The sequence below is a fragment of the Pelodiscus sinensis genome, chromosome 2 (genome assembly GCF_049634645.1).
Source record: "Pelodiscus sinensis isolate JC-2024 chromosome 2, ASM4963464v1, whole genome shotgun sequence".
Lineage (NCBI taxonomy): Eukaryota > Metazoa > Chordata > Testudines > Trionychidae > Pelodiscus > Pelodiscus sinensis.
Window position 1 is genome coordinate 146,148,819 of NC_134712.1, and position 23,278 is coordinate 146,172,096.

At 43.0% G+C, this 23,278-nt stretch overlaps 1 protein-coding gene across 3 annotated transcripts in view; it reads left to right on the forward strand.

The window, feature by feature from the left end:
• The window catches only part of COL15A1 (collagen type XV alpha 1 chain), a 275,709-nt gene that overhangs the window by 165,805 nt on the left and 86,626 nt on the right, over window positions 1–23,278 (forward strand). For all 3 annotated transcript variants that reach the window (XM_075921580.1, XM_075921581.1, XM_075921579.1), the window contains 8 exons: window positions 974–1,009; window positions 1,508–1,633; window positions 3,877–3,945; window positions 8,736–8,780; window positions 12,720–12,764; window positions 14,689–14,751; window positions 17,131–17,166; window positions 17,257–17,340. In XM_075921580.1, coding sequence (XP_075777695.1) covers window positions 974–1,009; window positions 1,508–1,633; window positions 3,877–3,945; window positions 8,736–8,780; window positions 12,720–12,764; window positions 14,689–14,751; window positions 17,131–17,166; window positions 17,257–17,340 — 504 coding nt within the window. The remainder of the gene's footprint in view (window positions 1–973; window positions 1,010–1,507; window positions 1,634–3,876; window positions 3,946–8,735; window positions 8,781–12,719; window positions 12,765–14,688; window positions 14,752–17,130; window positions 17,167–17,256; window positions 17,341–23,278) is intronic.

A 23,278-nucleotide genomic window follows, 5' to 3' on the forward strand; every position in this document is an offset into this window, starting at 1 on the left:
AGGAATTAGTTGGAAGAAAGACATTTTCATGCAGAGCATATTCATCAGAAAGGGGGATAAGGCCAGTTGTCTTCCACACTATATGTATCTGATCAGAATTAAATTATAAATGAAGCACTACAAACGCTACAGTTGCTCAGAGAGCTGTCAGAGCATAGCAGCACCATCAAGTCTGCCAAATCCATTTCCACCTGCTGAGAGGAGTTTTACATGCTTCCTGTGGTTACTTTTTCTAGCAAATCATTCATTATTTATCTCCTATAGTTGTACCATTGGGGCTTATTCTGTCTATTGAGTCCTCATACAGTCAAAATTCCCACTGTCTGCTTGTATAGGGACTATAGTATTTGGCCAGATATGATATATATTGCTATTAACACGCTGTGGGTAGAAAAAGCTGTTTTCATACTCTGGATTTCTTCCCATTCTGTAAACTGAAGAGGAAGAGAGCAGCAGGGGAAAGAGATGGAGAGAGTGAAAGAGGAGTCAGTAAAAGCTGAATGAGGTAAAAGAATAAATTCAGAGAACATGAGGGCAGAAAAAAATCTTGTAACTCTGCTTGTTTATATCAGGGTTCCTGTATCCCTTTCAAATAGAGATTTCCCACAGATGAAGAGTACATCAAATCTAGCTCCCAATAAGAATTTTGCCATTGACTGCAGTGGGATGAAGAGTTCATCCTTGATATTTCATTCTGTGTGGTCCAAACCTCTAAAACCCTGCTGCAATAATCAAAATATGGATTGCTCACTGACCACAAATCATGCTGGAAGCTCTAGTAATTTGCAGATGTAATTACTCAACTGCAGGCTATTGTTGATTTTAACTAGCAGGTTTAATGCTTATGATATCCTGATCCCAATAAAGTCAACAACAAAGGTATTCACTGAATTAAGCAGAGCATATATCTCTGTTCTCTATGCCTAAATCTTTTAATCCTGCTCAATTAACTGGCATTGATTTTATTTTACAGGGTGATCAAGGTCTTCCAGGTGCAGCTGGTCCAAAGGTAAGAGGATTGAGCTTTGTTTATTTCTAGGAATCAGATAACATCATCCTTCAGAGACAGCGTGTCACATATAATTTGGCATTGTATTCTGCCTATCAAAAGTTTCCTGAAAACAGTTGAAAGAAAACCCTTATAAACCAGATTAACAAAATGAAAAATATTCATAATATTTGGAATTTTTATTTTGGACCAAGGCTTAGGAACCAGGGGACCTGGGTTCTTGTTCCCAGTTCTGATCTGCTTTGTTGGGGCTAATGACTTAATCTCTTATTGACTTCGTTTCACAGGTATAAAGCAAGGTAAACCCCGTATCTCAAGGATATTGCAAAACTTAATTCAATATTTTCTTAAAAGTGAGAACCTTGGACGGAAGAAATCCAGAAGATTATTATTCTTCAAACTAGTTATCAGTGAACATACTTTTCAGACAATCAAATTCTGTAATCACATCTACCTCTTGCAACTACTCAATAAAATCATGTTTCCCTTTTGCTTTAGGGAGATGCTGGAGATATTGGATCACCAGGCCCAAAAGGCCAGGCAGGTGATGATGGCCAGCCTGGAAAGCCTGGACTTCAAGGACCACCAGGACCACCTGGCCCAGGCTATGGGTTTGGATTTGAGGTGCTCTTCTGTTAAAAGGGTTAATCGTGTATACAAAGTTATTGGATTCAATGGAAGGACAACATGCTCTTTAATGCGCTTCCTGCCTAACTATCTTAATAACAAATCTGATCACACTGAATTCTGCCCATAAAGGTTCTCTTCAAGTTTATTTTGTTTTCTGCCAGTCTACACAGAAGTTATTCACTGTTTTTTTATCTCAGTGGAACTTGGCCCTCTATTTGGCCATAATTATTGTTCAGTGCTAATTGATTTCTCTAAGTTACTTTTGTAAAATTATTCAGTATTCTTAATGCCAGCAATAGAATTGTTGTTGGGTTATAAGCAAAAGCTTTTATCACTCAATTTTTATAAGCACATTAGTAGTTTATGTTAGTGTGTAAATACTTTATAGTATAGACTTAAATATATGATGACAGCTGCCTTTGTGCTTTAAAATTGAGCTGCAGATTCTGATGCCAGTTTTCACAGGCTATCTTTTTAGAAGCCACACATTTGGTTCTGGCAGGTCAATTATGTAAGGCTGAAAGACTCAACATTTAAAAAATTGGTAGTGGCCCCATGTAGTATAATCCTCAATAGGACATTTTCTCATAAAACCAAACAAATGAAGACTGAAAATTGAAACATTACATTTCATTTATGCATATAGTTCCTCCTCCATTTTAAAATTTTTGCTCACCTAGGGTTCTCAGTTCTGCCTTTTATTTGAAAGCAGCTCATAGTTCAGAAAATAACTATCTCTGGGCATTGGGAGTGAAACACACTGAGGCAAATTCTATCTTCCCTTTCTGGTGTACTGAAAGGCTCTCTAGCTTTTTTTTTTTTTAAGAGAACATAATATACATCAGGCCAGTAAACAAGAATTAACATTGTGTGAGGAATAAATAATGTTTGGCTAACAATTTGCAAACATCCGACCCGGGATAGGGTGGCGACCTTTAGAATTTGCCAATTTTATCTGAGATATATAAATATTGGGTTCCTTCAGTGTTTGCATTGTTCCTTTATACTTCCCTTTATTTACTCTATAAGATATATTGAATACACTAAATATGGAAAAACAACAAGTAGTCCTGTGGCACCTTAGGCTATGTCTACACAATAATGTTATTTCAGAATAACTGACGTTATTCCAAAATAACAAAGAGCGTGTTACACTGCAAGACATTATTTTAAAATAATGTTGAGCTGGAGGACTTCTTACTCTGACTCCTCTAAACCACATTTTACGAAGAGTAAGGGAAGTAGAAGGAAGAGTGTTCTTCCTTCGACTTCCTGCTGTGTAGATAGCATGGTGCATTCACCCTGGGAAGTGAGCAAACAGCTAAACAGTTCACAGCTCATACTCTCAAGAGATATTTCATTTGGTATTTGGTACACTTTGACTTATTATTTGTGAAAAGAAGGGGGGAGGAGGGGTCGGCAGTATGCATCCTTGCTTTTCTGCCCTGATAGTGTGGTGTTTAAGTGAGATAGAAATAGATTCAGAGAGAGCATTGCAGTCTCCACTGTTATAAAAGAATTGGCATGCATTAAAGAAAATGCACATTCCCTTATAATAGAGATCTGCCTTCTGCCTCAGAAAGCCTTCTGTGTATGGACATTGCTGTTCTCTCAGCTCATGCACATGTCAGCAAACCATGTGAGTTGCCTTTTGCATCTGCAGTAATCACAGGCAGGAGCCCAGCATTCAATTGTGAGGGGAAGAAATAACTTTCATTCTTGAATCACAATTAGGCTGCTTGGCAAAATGCCCCCAGATCGTCCCCTGCCAGAACCAGATATAAATGTTTAAGCAATTTAGCTTTGAGAAGTAATTACAGTAAGAACAGCTATCCAGAGCAGCAAAATGGTCTGAGATAGTTAAATGGTAAAACACAAATCCCACACTAGAATTTAAAGTAGTGGGCAGTACTCTTAAAAATGGAAAATTACTTTCACTCCATTTTCCAGGGTTTTTTTCAATCTAAAATAATGCAGGCTGGTAAAGTAGCCAACCTGTCACTCTGCGTGATTCTTGATTGGCACAAAGAATCACTGTGCTGTTCCCACGTTTGAATATGTCTCATTTCTAACATTTAGCAGTGAATTGACAGAAAAATGGTTTAGAGGAGAATTTGAAGTATATCTGGTGCTTGTTAGGTGCCTTTGCTCTTTACATTCAAGTGAAAGTCCTGAGGTAAAATGGAGGAGAGGGTAAAATGTAACATTCTATGTGATTCTCCCTTTTTTCACTATAGGACATGGAAGGGTCAGGGGACATCAGTTTGTTAAGTGAACCCAGATTTCCAGGATCAAGAATGCCAAATGTAAGGTTTTTTGGCTTGTTTTTTGGTTTATTTGGGTTTTTTAATCATTTGAAATTTACTCTTCCAATTTAGATTCAGTCTGTCTGGAAGACTTTTGGGTGTTTTAAGTCGGCCGTCCATATTCTACAATTCTGAATGTATGCAGAGCCAGTGTCTAGTCTTTCTGTCTTAAGAAAAATATGTAGTAGAGCATTTAGTGCTGTCTCTCCCAGGTGAAATTTCAAATAATTCCACTGGTTTTGATTGAGTTGCTCTAGATTTATATTGTACTCAATTATATCAGGGTGTTGCCCATAAAATCTGTGTAGTTTTCGTGTACTTTTTGGACAGTTGATTAGTTTGTCAGGATTGGCAAGATGCATATCCTGGGCTGAATCCGGCCTGCCAAGCCACCAGATCCAGGCCATGGCCTCCTCACCAGGACCCTTAGCCACAGAGTATCAAACACCACTTTAAACGGCTGGCTGCTCTCTGACCTGGACCCTGGGAAAGAAGGGGGTAGGCTTCACGCACTTCCCCCATCTCCCAGCAAAATCTCTCAGTTCTCATTGGCCAGTTTCCGACCAGTCGGAGCTGAAAAATTTTGCTGGAGGCAGGAGCAGCATGTGAAGCCTCCCTCCTTCCCTTTCCTTTATATACAGATAATAAAAACATCTCGAGTTACATTAGCCAGGATACAATTCTTTTTTAAAATTAACGCTTATGTGTCCTGGCATAAGCCAACTTATGACTGATTTCCCCTGGGGGTAATTTATTCCACAACTGTCCACTGAAGCATCTGGAACTTCCCATTGTCTGTAACGAGATACTGAACTAGGCAGACATTGCTCTGATCTGGTATGGCAGTTTCTGTGATCTTCTTCTAACTCCCCATGTATCTCCTATAATTTAGCTTTTACCCTTTCTATTCCATTTAAATTGGTTTTACAGCGGTCTATAATGACTCACTGCTGATTGTCTAAAAGACTCTTTTTCTTTCTCATACTCCTTTATCCTTTGCATTCTGCAGCTTATGACATTGTAAACCCTTCAGTATCCAGGTCACTGTCACTCTCTGCCTACTGTGATCACTTCATGTTCATCATCTCCAAGATACAAACTCGGAGAGTTTGTGAAAACTCTTCTATCTCCAGAATTGCTTTCCTGAATGCTAATACATTTTTGCTATTGTGTTCTCTACACAATAGAAATTCATGTAGCTTTTGACTAGAGCTGGGAATATAAGGGATTTTATGAGTTGGTAACTTCAAAAAATTAAAGAACGTTTCAAAATAAAAAGTCATTTCCAGCTAGAAAAAGCTAAACATTTTTGTTTAAAAAATGTCAAATCAAAATGTTTTCTTTTCTTCAGGTTTTTTTTCAAAATAACAGTTATGTAAAATTTGACTCAAATCTACTGTTTCCCTAATGTTCAGAAGCAGACATGCATTCCATGGTGAAATGAAAGTAAATCCTTAAAAGTGAAATTCAGTGCTCCACTGTATAATGTACCTCAACTATAATTGGCAGACCCATGAAACATACCACCTGGAATAACACACTGGGTTAATGTTCTGGCCTTTCACCTTCAGAGACCTTGCATAAATTCTGAGTTTTAGGTCACATAGAATTATTAATTAAGGCATTTGTTTATATCACAAAGCCATTATAAGCTTGGTACAGTAGGACAGTTCTGCTTAAAAACAGCTGAAGACTGGAAGAGTAGGGGAAATTGCAGAGCGGACTGAAGTGAATTGAGCATGCTGCACATACTGCCCTCCCTGTGACTGGTTTCACAGCTCTTATTAGTTACTCAGTTTCATGAGCGCTGCACTAGTAAAAACACACATTTTTTAATTAATTCCCAGTACGCAATAAGAGTCTAATTCAGATGCTTCATTCTTTGTCCCCTTAGCTATACTTTTTCTTGGTTTGAATTTCATGTAAAGAACAGAAAAAAAATAGAGAATATGCCTTGACTAAAAAAAATAAAAATAAACAATACCTTTCCATCATTAGTAGGTATTTCATACACAACTACATAACTATTAATCTTGAGTAGTAACAGTTTGACTAGTCTCTTTTAGCATGACATTGTTCCCATTAGTGACTAGATAGTCTGAACCGGAAAGTTTTACTTGTGTGAGTAATCCTGCCTCAAAAGAGTAGTCCTGTTAACTTCCATTGGCTACTTGAATATGGGTTGCAGGACCGGGACACAAATTAATATATGTCTTGTCTTCCATTTTAGTTTCAGGCTCCAGTAAAAAAACTTTCAGTATTCTTAAGCCGTTGTAGGATTTGTGTTCTGATTACAGCCTAATCTTTAATCTATACCTGCTGAGTTTGGAATCAGGGCAAGTGAAAAATGGAAATCCAATTTGATAAATTGAGCCCTCTAGAAAATCAGAATTAGGGACCTAGTGGATATGTAGGCTTTTTCCCATTCCATTGTAAGCTGCAGAGTTTTGCACAGAGTTCATATCATGGGCAGTTTGGGGAAGAGGGGATTGGCATATTTGAGCCAGATTCATGCTGCTCAGGACAGGAAAGAACCAAATACACTTTTCTGAGCCAGTCAGGACTAGAACATGATTCTGTTTCTTCCATCACCCTCCCTAGAACTTTTGCCAGTGGAGACAACTCTAAAATCCATCAGGGCTCCATGCAAATGCTCTTAGCAGATACTGCAGGGAAGGAGGTGCACTTGAATCAGAGTGTTCTCAGCCACTGTGGTCATGCCTTCATTATAGCAGCACCATCCACTGTTTATGCTGTGCTTCCTGGTGGAGGCCAGGAGTCTGCCATTTCCCAGCACCACAACTTCCCATCCTCTCCCATTTGAAGTCATCATGACTTTGCAGGAAGAGCATAGCCCCTCTCTCACCACCCCCACCTGCAGAGATTGATGAATGCTGGAGCCAACACTGTGCCAAGGGCCAGTTTTAAAAGCCAGTGGCTAAAATGGTCTGACGCTTCACTGCTGATGCTGAAACATCACTTGACCCAAACTTCATTTTTAGGGCAGGTATTATCTCTTTATAGTCCATTTTAAACAAGAAGAAAGAATAGCCAAAACCATTCTATTTACAAAAAATCAGAGCCACAGCCAGACAGCTAAAATAAACAAGCAGCCAAAACTTGCCCCCCTTCGAACTGTCTACCTGACATCCTTACTCCCAAAGTTGCTTTCAAGGCAGATGCTATTCCAAAGTACTTTGCTGTAACTAACAAATAATATGCCTTATTGCTTTTGAATAGAACTCTAAAAGTTTGCTTTCCCCATTGCCTATATTTGCTTAGGCCAATAAAGCAGAGAGACACTTCCTTCTAATCCTGAAAATGATTTCAGAGTTTTTCTGTTTTCCCTGTGGAAAAGCTTTGCCACAATGAGCTACTTACATCCTTTTAAAAAAAAAAAAAAAAAAAAAAAAGCCCTAGAATTTTCTGGCTGTGTTAAAAGGAAGATTGTCTGCTTCTAAGAGGATGGCCCAAGCCTGGCCATTCAAAGGGACCCAGGGCTCTGGCCGCCATTGCTGCAGAGCCCTGGACCTTTTACATCACTGCTGGAGCACCATGCTCAGGAGCACTAAGGGCTGGGCAGCGCTAAGGGCTGGGGGGTGGAGCCAGCATGGTGCATTCCAGGAGGCGCTCAGTGCTGCCTTTCTGAGAGTACAGATCCAGTCCCCCCCCCCCCCCCCATCTTGTTCAAGGCCCCGTGGAAGCTGTCAGGTTCCCTAACTGCATTACAAAAATGTAATGTGTGTGCACAAAGTAGGTTTTTTAAATGTTTATAATGTTGACAAATCGCAAGGTGTTTTCACCACCTCCCCAAAAGTCACATCTACAAGGCAAGGAATATTGTCACTTCCTGCCAAATTTTACATTTTGCCATCTAACATGGGGTGGGTAATAATTTTCGCAGGGAGACCATTTAATGAATTTTTGCAACATGGTCATGAGCTGGCTCTACCCTCCACCCCACAGAAGGGGTGGGGTCTGGGGTGGAAGAGGTGGGGTTGAGGACTAGCTTTCCCCCAGAGTTGTCTGGGGCCACAAGCTTTGAATTAAAAACACAGAAAAGGGCTCTCAGCTCCCAGCCCTGCTGCTACCGCATTGTCTGGCAGCTGCAGCTATTAAAGGCTTACAGCTCCAGGCCCTGCCAAGGTAGTGCCACAGCCAGGAGACATTTAAATGGGATCCTGCTGCCTGAGCCACCACCTGGAAATTTGGTGGCACAGGCAGCAGGATATAAATAGAAAGTGGCCAGATGCAGTCCAGGGCCGGAACAAAATGTTAGGTGGGCAAGATCCATCCCCCCAGACTGCATCTTGCCCAGCCCTGATCTAACAGCACTTCCAGGCTTGTGCTGCTCAAATAAAAAAGGACCACAAAGATGTTTCATGATGGGGAAAGTATATTTCTTTTTATTCTCCCCAATCATAAAAATGGCTTCTTCATTTCTATTTAAACTGTTTTGCTCCTAAGCTGAGAACATACCTTTAGAATTTCAACCAGGTAAACAACTGAAAAAAATATTAGCACCTCTCTGGAATAGAAACACTTGGGCAACTTTAAATATGATAGGCAGAATACCTAATGACAGCTATAAGAAAATATTGAACAGCTAGACTTCCAAGTATCTACTTTTTTTTTTTTTTTTTTTTTTTGCATTTTAATTCTTTCTGTTGATACTGCTACTAAAAGACTTTTCTGTGGCTCTGGTAAACTTGTTTGTCACTGGATATGAATTCTGAATATGAATATGAAATTATATGATGACATATTAGTAAACTCAATATATTTTGCAGGGTCCTGTTGGAGAGACTGGACAGCGTGGGCCAATGGGACCAAAGGTAACTGATATAACAAAATGCATTTGAAAGTCAGCATATATATATATAGATATATATACACACACACATTTGTATTTTGTATTTTCCACTGTGGTTTGCCATATTTACGATAATCCAGGTCATTTTTTATTTTGTTTTTTTATACTAAAGCTTTCTCTTTTTAAAAAATCAAATAAAAAAGTGTTTTCTGGCTATTATTGACATGCCCTAAATACAGTGAGCCATTTTTTTATGTCAGTAATAAGGATTTTATTTTGGAATTTGCATTAGTGGTGTTATTCCACATTTATATCCATGTAGTGAGAGTAGTATTTTGCCCTGCCTGGTTAGCTAAACGTATAATTAAATGCTCTATGGGAGGCCTTTCATTTTCAAATTTTATTTGTGTATTTATTTTCCAGGAATGTATCCATTTTTATTTCAATAATTTAAAAATGGGTGAAAATCAGTGCCAAAAATTAACATTATGATTTTTCAGGTATATATCAGGGTTAGTAATGGGGGTTAGGCAGTCAGAAAGAAGACAACAATTAGTATATGTCTCTACTACCATTTATGTGGGCAAAATGTATGTCATTCAGGAGTGTGAATTTTCCACTCTCCTGAGTGACACAAGTTACATCAACATAAGTGCTATATGCACAGACCTATACTGATGGGAGAGATACCTCCTATGAGCATAGAACATCTTCACCACATGTGCTGTAGCAGCACCGCTGTTTTAGTACCATTTTGGTGCCATATGTGTAGACATGCCCTTAGAGCAGGGCTCTCAACTTCGAAAACTTGGGGGCCACAGTGATACTCACAGCACATGCCAACGGCCGCAACTTAAGTGTGGTTGCATGTACATGCAAATATATGCAAATACCTTCTTTCACACTGACGGGCATGAATACAAAGATTAAGGAAACACTACGCAACATGCAGGCTCCATTGAAGTCAGTTCTGTTGATATTAATAAAATGCAATATTTACCCGATTTCCACTCATATGACAGCACTTTTAATGAGCAATGATAGTCCAGGAATTTAACCACTAAAACACATATCAACAGAAGACCAGTATATTGACTCGCCATTATGGAGTGTGTTCCCAGTGGAGGCCATGTTCAAAGGATCCCACCCATGGGCTGCATGTTGAGCCCTGCGTAAACCCAAACTGCACTGCAGGCCGCAAACAAACAGGCTGAATGTTGAGTAGTTCTGCCTTAGAGAAAAGTGAGAGTTTATAGTTTATCTAATCCCCAATACAAAAAATCCCTTCTTTCTAAAAAAAAGAGTTTACTGTTGACTTGTGCAGTTACACTTGATAAAAGGTCTTCAGAGTGAATTCTAAAAGTCCTGGCTAGTGTAGATGCACAGCAGCTTTTTTCAGAGAGTCTCAGCACTTCTCAGCTTACTCTCTGGGCCTATGTGGGGATTAGTGTGATCTGTTCCTAGCCCAGGGACAGAAAAAGTTCAGTCCAGCCGGTGACGTGGATTCAGTTCTGAGCCTTGAGGAACCTTTATGAGCAGTGACGTGTTCCTAGGCCCAGCTACTCAGAGGGGGCATCATGGGGAAGCAGGGGCCTATTGGGGGGGAAGGGTTGCCTAATACAAAAGCAGTGAGCGAGAGTGAGGGGGTTGCTGGTTGGAGGAAGAGATGGGTGGAAAGGGGTAGCCTGCGGGATGGTGTGGGGAAAAGGGATGGAACTGTTTGCCCTGGGTCCACACTCCAGGATCAGGAGTGGCCAGTTCTCAAAAGTACAGCATCCTCTCGTTATGGCCTGCCACTGTAACAACTGGTGGTCTTCATAGTCTCCTTGCCCATTTTAATCCCTCTCTGTGAAGCTGAGGTAGCCACCAACTAGCAGTTATTCTTTGCACAAGGCCAGCAGTCAGTGAGGTGGGGAGCTATGTCTTGGGAGTTTGAGCAGCTGAAAAATCCAAACATTTTATTTTTTGAAACCTAGGAATATTTTGGAGGTTTTCAGTAAAAACCAAAAGCCAAGGGCCCTTATGATACGTTCTATTGTAGAGCATGACAATAAATAAACAGCAAAGTCAAAACATTCTAACTTGAGTGCCCATGGGTAAGTACCTAAGTCCATATTTAGGCATCTGCATAAGCTGCCTGATTTATGGAGATGCTGCATATATACACACAGTTCCTAGAGACGTCAATAAAGCTGCAATGCTCCATAGCTCTGTGAATAAGGATACTCAAGGACAGATCATGCTCACACCTTGTAATGCCCATCAGACTAGAGTGTAGGAAACATCATGAGGTTCTCCTTTGTGGAGTTTCCTCTGAACTCTTTTCAGTCAGAGCATCCCACCTTGCTTATTCTGATTAATGATAATCACAAATCCAGTTCAGGGTGTCTTACAGCTACATTTGTTGGACAAGGAAAAATAAAATATCACTAGATGAGCAATAATAGGCGATTTTTGTTGGAAGTACTGGCTGTAACTTGGCAAGGAGAAGTCTGTTGTTCTATCCAATCTTGTTTTGGCTCAATGCAATCCCTCTTTGTCCTTTGTTAGCTCAAGGTGACATGTTAGTAGTGCCCAAAATGTGTGGGTTTATGAGTTCCAGGAAGTGGCTCTGTAGCTTACAGAAAAACCTGCCCCTCTCGTCTTCCAAAAGAAAAGATTCCAAAAGACCCATCCATTGTAACCATAGTGACAGAAGAAAGGTAGGATGGTTTGTGATGAAAGAACTTGGAATAGAATTTCCAAGATCTTTCCAGCTCTGCCATGGACTTCCTATGTGACCTCAGGCAAATTACTTAATCTCTTTGTGCCTCACCATCTCATATGTAGAATGGAGATAGTAATTGGTTGTAAGGATGAATTAATTTATTTGTGAGGCACTTAGGCCCAGATCCTCAAAAGTATTTAGGTCCCAAATTCCCATGGAGCTAGGCACCTAAATATCTGTGAGGATTTGGGCCTCAGATATGAATGGGTTGTGCCTAGATCCTAAGTGCCTCAGTGGTCACACGTCTGTTATATTTGTCTACCAAACCAGTTTTGTATGACCTATCTTTCCTTCAGTAGTTGGCAGGAATGGACAATTAACCATTTTCTCTTAGAGTGCTATTTTTCAGTCTGGCATAATCCTGTGAATCACTTTACAGATTTTAACACATCGACTATTACTCCCATTTAAAACAGCCTTTTGTTGGTAGCTCTTGAGTGATTTCTGCCCTGACAATGAAAGCCCCTGATTTCTACATTGCCTTGTACCTCAGGAAGTAATTTACTCCAATGAAAGATGAGTGTAAAGTAGATGTTCTGTGTCCCCATTGTGAGCTCATATTAGGGTTTTGCACCCCCTTTTCACAGATGAAATTGATTTTTGTGAAGTCAATGCAAAATGCAGTTTTAACCTTTTCTGAGTGACAAAGAACCCTAGAAATCTAAATAGAAATCCTGTGGACTTTAAAGTCCAACTAAATTATAAGTTTAGTGTGGTATAATTAATCATATTTTTATAGGAGAGTTGTCCCACCCCAGATCAATGATGTGCACACATCATCTATCATGATAACCTTAGTGTTCTGCTTCCAGCTGATAACTGTCCTCTCTAAAATCTGTTTTTAGAGAGGATAATGATAATTACTATGAAAAACTCCTTTTTCTACCAGAAACCAGCGAGGTCTAGTTATCATAAATAAAATCATTCCTAAAAGAATATTTTGGAAAACATTTCAACAGACAGAGTCATTCTGTCTTGGGCCTGATTCATCAATGCTTGATTTCCAATTTAAACCAGTGTAACTCTGCTGAAGTTAATCAATATTCATTCTCTCTATAAAAAAATTAGGGGAGTTACACCACTGTAAAGCTGACAAAATTTTTATTTAATTCTATACAAGCAAGTTTTTAAATCACTGTTGTTATGCTGCATTTTAATATTTAACGTGGCCTTTTTTCTGTTTCAACATTTCAGGGAGAAAAGGGGGATACTGGTCCACCAGGTCTAGCAGGTTTAAAGGTGAGGAAGTCATTGACATTGATTTACAAATTCACTGTTTTTTCTGCTCCATTTACTCTCTTTATACACTAAAATGATGGTAAATGTTGATTACATTAACACAATATTCAGGGACATATTTCCAGTTAGGCACAGAAATCATATACCTAGGACCACCTGCATTCTAGAGGTGCATTACCTCTCTAAAACTGTGCAACACGAAAGTCAGCTGTAGGCAGTGGGGGGTGCTAAAGATACTGTGCCTAAGGGTGTAAATCTGGCCCTGAGAATACTAATTACACACACAGTCTATTCCCAGCGATTTTGTAAACTATCTGAGGAGAATTATCGTTATCTGTAAACTGTGTGATCTGTTGACAGATACTACAATGTTTAAAATATGGTGGGTCTGATTCTCTACTGAGTTACTTACTCCAGTTGTACACCAGCATGACTTCAATGTTATCAACAGAGTTACAGTGGTGTAAAACTGCATTAAAGCAGTGACTAATCTGATACTCTGTTTGCAGAACTCTTATCACAGTTGTATCATAACAGCGCCTGCTTGTTTTAATTTTAATAAAATGACATATTGTAGTGGTTGCTGCTTGTTATAAATTCCATCTGCTGTACATATTTTGAACTTGCACAATCTGTATGGAGATACCATTTCTCTACTGTGCTGATGAGTAAGAAAGTTCTTGATTTCTTCAAGGTCCTACCTTATTTTCTTATATGAACTATTGTTGGAGAAAATCTTCTGCTTTATGACCTTTCCCTCAGTAATTATCACTGTATGCAGTTGTGATAAATAATGTTTTAAGTCATATTTCCAAAGTGCATAACTGTTGTGAATGAGGTGACTACAAAGCTATGTAAAAAATAAGCGATCAGAATCAGTCTGTTCAGTTCATAAATAATAGAACAACATTGGCAGATACCCTAAGAGGATGAGTTATGCACATTTATTTTGAAATAAGCTATTCTGGAATACTTATTCTAAAATAGCTTATTTTGAAATAGCATGTCTACACTTCAGGGAAGTCTCAAAATTAGTCTGAGGCAGACTTTCCTAAATGTGGGGCAGGTCAGTGAGTTGGTTGACTGCAGTATAGGTATACCCCAAGTCTCATTTTAAAAAATGACTCTTGTATTTAGGAGCCTTTGTCCCATTAACCTTCAATGAGATTTAGACTGCCAAGTGCCATGTTGAAAATGGAACTTGGTCTCCTAAGGCACTTGGGTTCTTTAGAAAATTTTACCCACTGTTACTGAAGTGCCCATTTGTTCTTCAGGAGCATGCTTTGTAGCTGGCAGAGGAAAGCTGAGGTGATGCAGAAGGATACAAACTGTACTTAATGAAGCAGCAACATCAGTGCTATTAAGATTATTGGTGCTGTAATAACTAAAAGGAAAAATGGAGATTTCAAATGTTATGAGCTATCATCTTTAAGTCCTTCTTTCAGGTAGAGAATCCAGGATGGTAAACATAACCAGCACCATCTGGCAGATTTAGAATCTTTACAGCTTTGTTTTTCTTGTAGAAAGTCTTGTTGAGCATTATATGGTAAATAAACAAAAATGCCTTCCAAAAGCAAAACTTCATTTTAAAACTACAATGCCACATGAATTTGTCTCCCTCAATGAGGGAATCTCACAGCTTGGCTGCTATGTATGAGTGATTCTAGTATCCCCTGAAATAATGTGCCCAAACATAAAGAAACCAATGCATGAAAGTATAGCTCTATATATGTCTGCTGCTTTCTTAATTGCTTATTAGCTAATTTATTTTTAAATGATTGGTTACTGTGTGATATTTAGAACTTTTCCAATGGCATGATTGAGCAGCTTTCTACAACTCTGGTGAAATACCATGGATGCTGCATTGAACTAGATGGGATACAATTTAAAATTAGTAATAGAATGTGTATTTCTGTTATGATAGGGTGCACAAGGTGCAGATGGAAAACCTGGATTTCCTGGTGTTGCTGGACGTCCTGGAGATGCAGTGAGTTGTACCACCATACTCTTTCCTTGTGTGATCATGTACACAGTTGTACCCGAACTATAGTCCAGGAAATACCAGTAATCCCAAGAGTAAATATTAGTGGTCCATGGAGAGATGGCTGGTCGCATTGTGTCGACTCTCATTCATGTATGCAACAGAATGAGAAGCTTGGAAATACATGTGATGCTTTCCTAATATTGTGTTAATATGTAAAAAGTTAACTAATTGTAACAGATATGTTTGTATAGTAGGACATGGCCCACACTATGAAAAAATTGGAGACTGGTATAACCTGTATCTAAGTGTATTGCAAAGTTTCTGCTTCTAGAGAAATCTGCAAGCCCCAATATTGTTAAGAATTTAATTCACTCTGTACTGAAACTTGGCAGAAAAGACGTTGACCTATGACATTTTTTTGGTTTGCATACATTCTGGAATAAAGTGCCAGAATGGCACTTTATTTTTTTTTTCAATTGGAGGAGGAAAACAATAGATGCTGAGAGGTTTTTAATGCTCTTGTGTGTGTAACTCAGTAACCCCATGGCAGTGTTTCAAAGGGGCAGCACTGCACAGAGCCCAGGATCAGCTGTGCAGCACTGCCCCTTTGAAATGCCGCCCCAGTGTTGCAAAGCAGCAGTGCCGCATGAAGCCCGGGGTCAGTGGGCACTCCCTAGCTAATCCCGGGCTCAGCGTGTGGCATTTCAAAGCAAGCAGAGCCCAGGGTCAGCTGAGGAGTTCCCAGCTGACCCCAGGTTCTGCAGAAATGTCGCACAGAGCCCGGGATCAGCTAGGGAGTCCTGAGCTGACCCCAGCTCCACTTGGCATTTCAAAGTGGCAGCGCCGTATGGAGCTGTGGGTCAGCAGGGAACTCTGAGTCCCCTGCTGACCCAAGGGTACATGAGGGCACCTCTGCTTTGAAATGCACAAGATCCCCCCTGGAGACTCTGGTACATTTCAAAGCTGGCATACGGTGTGCAGCCTGAGGCAATGGTAAGTCACTGCTGAGACTGGGCTCCACGTCAGGATCTTGTGCATTTCAAAGCATGTGAATCCTGGAGTCAGCAGGACTTCCTGCTGGCCCCGGACCGCATGCAGTGTTCCAACTTTGAAATGCACAAAAGCCCCGGCTGGGAGGAGGAATTTCAAAGGAGGAATGTGGAAGTGCCTATCGACCAGCTGAGTAGTCAATGGAAATTCTTTTGATTACTCGACTAGTAAATTAACTGATATTTAACATCCTTAAAATGTCCTGGATTATGTTAGGTTAGCAGTGTCACCCCAGTTCAATAGAATGTATTATGCAGTGAAGTATTTACATAATTGTATCAGGGGTATATGTATTTTTGTAAATTGAAGACAGAGGTTGGAAACAGGAAATCTGGATTGTAAACCTGATTATGAAGCTGATTTGCTCCTTATCTTTGGGCATGCCATTTAAACCTATTTGTCGCTCACATTATTTGGCTGGAACTCCAGGTGGTATAAATCCATGCTGACTTGCACCAACTGTAGGTCTGGCTTCCTTGTCTATAAAATGTTACCCACCTTTGTAAATTACTCTGAGGTATAGAAATCAAGTGCCATATAGCTGCAAACTAATATGTATTTTCATTTTTTTTTAAATTACCAATAGAAAAAAAACAAGTATAAACTCTAACAAAAAGTAAGGTCTGGATTTACTCTTTTTAACAAATCAGCTTTCTGTTAAGATATCAGTTTATGTCATAATAGAGAAGCAGTAAATCTCATACTTGTCCTTCCTTAGGGGAAAAAAAGCAGTGCATTATGTGGAAAATACTAGCTTTGTCTGTTTCCTTCCTCATACTTTTATGTTGTCAAAGACGGTAGAGAAAGACAACAGCTTCGCTAGGCCTCTGGACAAGATGGAGAGGGAGGCAGCTCTGTGCTTCCAAAAGAGGCAGAGCTTCGTGCAGATGGGGCAGGGATGAGGCAGCCGTCCCGCAGTGTCAGCTGGACCACTGTGTGTACCCCTTTGGCCCCACCCTCAGAGCTGCCTGGAGCATGGCAAAGCATGCCCCCGCCACTCAGGCAGCCCTAAGAGCTGCCTGGAGAATGTTGTGTGATGCTCCAGCACCAGCAGAGAGCTCTGGACCTTTATGAAACACCAGCCCCCAGAACAACGGCCACATTTGCCTCCTTCCCCATCTGCGGGCCTGAGTAGAAATGACTAAAAACATTCAAAACCAATACACGCTTAGTGCCTGATCCGAATCCATTGCAATCCAGAGTCTTTCCATCAGCTTCATTGGGCTTTGGATCAACCCCTTCATGAACATTATTCTCTGCTGGTGGGAGGGAGAGTATTGTCACAAATTTTCCTTGTAAACTGTTAACACTCCTTTATTAAATTGCATGTAGGGTCTGAAAGGAGACAAGGGTGACATGGGACCCAAGGTAAGATGAAATGGATTTCTTCATTGAATTTTTTGCTGGGTAGCTGGTACTTAATAAATGGCCTTTCCATCTCTACTACTGTTGAAATAGGGTGAACCAGGACAGGATGGTGCTAGTATTGTTGGACCACCAGGGCCACCAGGACCACCGGGGCCAATCGTAGCAGTATCACAGGTAAGTGTCATTGTAAAGTGTTAAGAACTTGACTATATTGCAGTGAAGAACAACTTGTGCTGGTGTTGCTGTTCGGTTCATAGATCCAGTCCTGAAAGAGAAAAATCTGTAATAAATGTCTACACCTAGCCACCCCACACACGCACATTTTTCCAATCATAATTTCAAGTCACCACCCAAGTGTCTCAAACCCAGACCTGCAGGATTTAAGGGAAAAGCCACACTCTAGCCCTCCATCTTACAGCCTGCTGACTCTGGTTCCCAACTCATGGGTCTGATCTTTGGTTTGTCGCAGCCTTTTGACTTCCCTCTCTTTTGACCCAGTTGACTCCACTTCTTCCTTGTGACTATAGACTCTGGCTCTGACTACTAAGTCTAGCCACCCATGACCCTGTCATGACAAAAAGACAGTAAAATGAATGAAGACTAACAGAACAGTGTTTGCTCCTCTTAGCAAGTACAGGAAAAATTAACTAGGGAATACAGCATAGAGCAAATATAAAGTAAAGGGGCCTTTAAAAAGAGTTTAAAGAGAAGCTAGATAATTTCATGGAGGTTAGGTCCATAAAAGGCTATTAGCCAGGGGATAGAATTGGTGTCCCTGGCCTCTGTTTGTCAGAGGCTGGAGAGGGATGGCAGGAGACAAATCGCTTGATCATTGACTTCGGTCCACCCTCTCTGGGGCACCTGGTGCTGGCCACTGTTGGCAGACAGGATACTGGGCTAGATGGACCTTTGGTCTGACCCAATATGGCCATTCTTATGTTCTTATGCCTCTGTGAGTATGTCTACACTGCCATTAGATACCCACAGCTGGCCCATGTTCGCTGACTTGGGCTCCTGGAGGACAAGGTCCATTGAATCGTGATATAGATGTTAAGGCTTGGGCTGCACCCCAAGTTCTGGGACCTTCCCAACTCACAGAGTCCTGGAGCCTAAACTCCTGTCAGAGCCTGGATGTCTGCACAATAATTAAACAGACCCTCAGCTTGAGGAGCCTGAGACAGCTGGGACAAGCAAATCAAAAATATCTAAGAGTATAGGCATACCCAGTGATTCCAGCAATGCTAGCAATCAAACTTCAGTAGTGCCTAGACTCCTCCATGTTTTCTACCAGGTGTGCACCATACCAATCAAAGAAATAGCTGTATCACAAAGCCCTGGTGTACACTAGGGAGTTATTTTGAAATGCTCCCTCCCCCCCCCCCACCACCATTATTTTGAAATAATAAGCAGAGCATCCACACTACCAAGCCCATTATTTCAAAATAACAGGCTGGTTATTTCAAAATCTGTACTCCTGCTTTCCTCGGGGAATAACAGGTTCAAAATAAGCATTATTTCAAAATAGCATTAGTGTGGACAATCCTGTGCTGCTAATTCACAATAATTGCCCTCCAGAGGCCTCTCTCAGCTGCAGTTCTGACCGCGCTGGCCATACCTGGGATCGCCACTGCTCCCCTTCTCCTGCAGAGGAAGCCTAAAACTCCAGGCTGCAGGAGAAGGGCTTGTCACACATGGCCAGCTTTGCCAGCCCGTTTGAGACAACAGCATCCCAGAAGCCATGAGTGACCCCAATGCTCCCTCAGAGCCTCCCATGACTGCCAGCACTCCTGCTGCTCCCTTGGCTGCCACTGGCCAGGGTGCAGTAGAGCTCCAGCCTGAACTGGTGCAGAGATCCTGGACCTCATCGAGGTCTAGGGTGAAGAGACCAACTTCCAAAATGGCCATGCCAGAAAGCAAAATGTAGACATCCGCAGCCAGATCACCACCAGCCTGGCTGACAAAGGCCACAACCAGACCCTGGACCAGGTCCAGATGAAAGTCAGTGAGCTCCAGCAGGCCTACCACAAGAGCAGGAAGCAGAGTGGGTGCTCCAGGGTGGAACCACACAGCTGCTGCTACTCTGAACAGATAGATGCCATCGAGGAAGTGGGGCTGGTCACTTCCCCCACCCCCCTGTCATTGTGGAGTCCGGCCAGGACACGACCGGCATCAGTCTCCAAGAGGGTGGGGTTGTGGACAAGATGGAGGTGGAGGTGGAGGTGGAGGTGGAGGCCAGCCAGACCATGTCCGCCAGCCAGGAGCTGCTCTTCACCCTGGAGCCAGTACCCCATCCCCCAGGATGCATCCCAGGCCTTGGATGAACCCAGGGAAGGCACATCAGGTGAGTATTGTAACTTTCCCTGTATACACACAGAGGCAGGTAACGGGCTGCAAGGGGCTGCACACTCCTTGCTCGGCCTGTGGGTTGCACAACAGCCTGTGCACATTGACGAACCTGGAGTGCCAATCCAGAGCACTCAGCCCCATCACACTCTCACACGGGAACCCCGCACGCCTTCTCACAAGGTTCCTGGAGGGGCCTGCCTTGCTCCAGCTTCCGCGGTGGGACACCTTCCCACAACAAGCCACCACTGAAGAGGCTGAGGTCATGGAACCACACAGCAGTGCCGCACATGGCACAGGGTCTCCCGGTCATGTGCAGCGATGCATAGAAGACTGATCCCCTGCATGGGAACCTGCTGGATGGGGTGAAGGGGAGAGGAGGGAAACCCAGTAACACTCTTTCTGGCAAGCAGCATCTGCCACTCACGCACACCTTCCCCAACATCCCTCCCCCCCCTTTCTGCAGGCAGGGATAGATGTTCCCTCTCTGTGACATGCTGTCAGTGCTGGACCCGGTATGTGCAGAACACAGTAGAATGCTGAGCTGCCCCATTCTCCCCTCTCCCCCCACCCACAGACTCCTGGCCTTGCCGGCACCTTCCAATGCCTGCTTGTCCCCGAGCAGTGGGTATAGCATGGCTCCTCTGGAACGTTTGTGCCCCTGCAGGACTGTTCCCACTGTCTCGGCATCAGATGACTTTGCTTAAAGCACATCACCATCGTCTGAACTGAAACCTTTAGTGTTGGCTCAGAGATGAAGGTCTCTTCATACACAGTGTCTCCTGGGTGACTGCCCTTGTAAGTTTTCTTAACAGCTGGGCAAGCTGTGAGCTTGCCGTGTCTACCACCTCCCACGCCATCTGCACGACTCCCCAGGATTTACAGGCAGAAGAGAACCCACAAGGACCTGATGTGGGAGCAGATGTCCTGCCTGCAGTCCCTCCTCTGGGGGCTTGAGGAGGAGTGCTGGGAGCATGCCACTGACCAGGAACAGAGGAAAGCTGCCTGGGATGAGCTGGCATGCCAGCACGAGGCCATGTGCTCCTCCCTCACCGCAGTGATGGAGCACATTGCCTCATGCATGGAGCTAGCCCTCAGCCACCTCCCCCCACCCCACCCCCATGATTTCCCCTCCTAGCCCCTGAGGAGCTCCCAGGGCCCCAGAAAATGTGTGACCTCTCGGGCAGCCAAAGCCTCCTAACCAACCTCCCCACTACTCCATTCCAGGTTCTTTCTCCAGTCCTTCCTCTGTTGTATATACCTTCCCCCCTCCCCCCAATAAACAGTCCTGTTTTTTCCACAAAAGAAGGATTTATTATTTGCTCTACAGAGGTGGGAGGAAGGGAGGGGTGGGAGAGGAAAGACACACACAGAGGGAATGCAGGGGCCCCTATAGAGAGGCAAGGGAAAGGGTCTCACAGGTGGCCTTGGAGGAAACTCTCCCTCAAGGCCCCCCTGATGAACACAGCCCCTTTATGTGTTCTCTGTATGGTGCTGGTTTCCGGCTGCTCCTGCCCAGCCATCCAGCCTCTACCCTCCCACCCTGGCAGAAAAGTCTCCCTCTTGCTCTCACACAGGTTGTGGAGCACACAGCAGGCTGCCGCCATGAAGGAGATGTTCTTCTCACTGAGGTCCAGACAGGTGAGGAGACTCCAGAACCTCCCCTTTAAATGGCTGAATGCACATTCCACCACAGTGCGGCAACTGCTCAGCCAGATGTTGAAGTGCTCCTTTGCAGGGTCCAGGCTGCCCGTGTAGGGCTTCATGAGCCAGGGGAGCAAGAATTAGGCTGCATTGCCCAAGGTGACAATGGGCATGTCCACCTCCCCAACTCTGATGGTGCAGGTCTGGGGAAAAAGTGCTGGTGTGCATCTTTTGGAACAGGCAGGAGTTCTGGAAGATGCGGGCGTCATGCCTGCATCAGTCAACCTTCCCCAACCAGTCAACACTGATGCCAGTGAAGCGCCCTTTCTGATCCACGAGGGCCTGCAGCACCAAGGAGAAATATCTCTTCCTGTTTATGTAGTCTGAGGCACAATGGTTGGGAGCCAGGATGGGGACATGCGTGCTGTCTACGTCCTGCCCCCTGCAGTTGAGGAAGCCCCTCGCAGAAAAGCCATTGACTATGATGTCCACGTTTTCCAGACTGATAACTCTCTGTAGCAGCACGTGGTTGATGGCTTTGTCTACCTGCAGGAGCATGGCCCTGACTCTGGATTTCCCCATGCCAAACTGGTTCCCAACTGAGCGGAAGCTGTCCAGCATGGCAAGCTTCCACAGGCATTGGTGACATGCTTCTGCATGCGGATGGGTGTCTCAAACTCACAGAGCTTGAGGAATGTAGCCTTCCACATGTGGACATGCTGCAGCCACTGCTGGTCATCCCATAGCTACAGGATGATGCGTTCTCACCAGCCAGAATTGGCCTATTGTGGCCAGAAGCAGCATTCTGCAGTGTCCAGGAGATCAAGGGGCATGCACCTCAGCAGAAGCACCAGGACCTGGGAGAAGGGGTCCTCTGGTTGGGGCTAGTCCTCATCCTGTTGGAGAAGCATGTGGGTGGTGTGGAAGTACTGCACCATGAGGTGCAGCACAGGGCTCATGAGCCTGGCACTGCTTTGCAGCAGCTCCGGCCCATGGTGTGAGCACTGTGGCATCTGCAAAGGCAACCAGAGCACATTGGGTCTGTTTTGGGTCCCATGAGGGGGTAGGCAATGGAGGAGTGGCGTAGGAGATGTGGCTATAAGCACCTGAAAGCACGCATCGCAGCTTGCCTGACCAAGCAGCCACAGGAAGTGTCCACCCCCCTGGTGCCCTCCCCAGAGTGTTTCTGGGGACTCAAAGTCTGAGGCAGACTCCAGTCCATGTGGGTGTGCTATTTTGAAATCATTCTGACTAATTTTGATGCTTCCCCATAGTCAGGATACTCTATTTTGATGTTGTTAAGTCCAGAGTTATGAGGTCGATTTTACCTATTTTGAAATAATTTGCTAGTGTAGAGATGCTAGAAGTGTCAAAGGTGGTACAGAGAGTCGCACGTCCTTTCATAACGCACACATTTTCAATGGGGTGTTGCTTCGTGTATTTAAGGCTTTTAGATTATAGGTAATACTAAAAGAAATCAAGGAACCTAGAGGTTTGAATGAATTAAATTTTAAAATGACTACAAAAGTCTGTATACTCGGTTTGGTACGACATTGGGGACTGGAGAAGCTGTGAATGACTCCAGGAAACATGTTCACTCAGGAGAGCTATGTAAGTTTCTCAAACACACACTCATATATAGGCAACCACAGCCCCAAAGGAATCTGAGTGGCTTCTTTGTAAGACAAGAAAGGAGATGTTACCTTGAAAGTGGCTCAAAAACCTTGGATGAATGCTGTGTATTTCATCCAGTTTCTACTTTAATTTCTGGCAGTTTTTAATAGACTTCAGATGAAAGAATAACCTAATGGATAGGCCCTGGTGTGACATTCAAGAGATGTAAGGTCTCTTCCTAACTCTGCCACAGTGCTTCCTGGTGACCTTAGGCAAGAAATTTAACATTTCCATGCCTACTTTCGATAATCATGTCCCGCCCCCATGGATAATTATGCCCACCTTGTGATCGAGGATGATAGATGACATATGAAGTGAGGGAAAGGGTTACAAATAAATGTATTCAACTCTATATGCATATGCAACAAACTATAATTATAAATACAGGCAGTCCCCGGGTTACATGGATCCGACTTACATCGGATCCCTACTTACAAACGGGGTGAGGCAA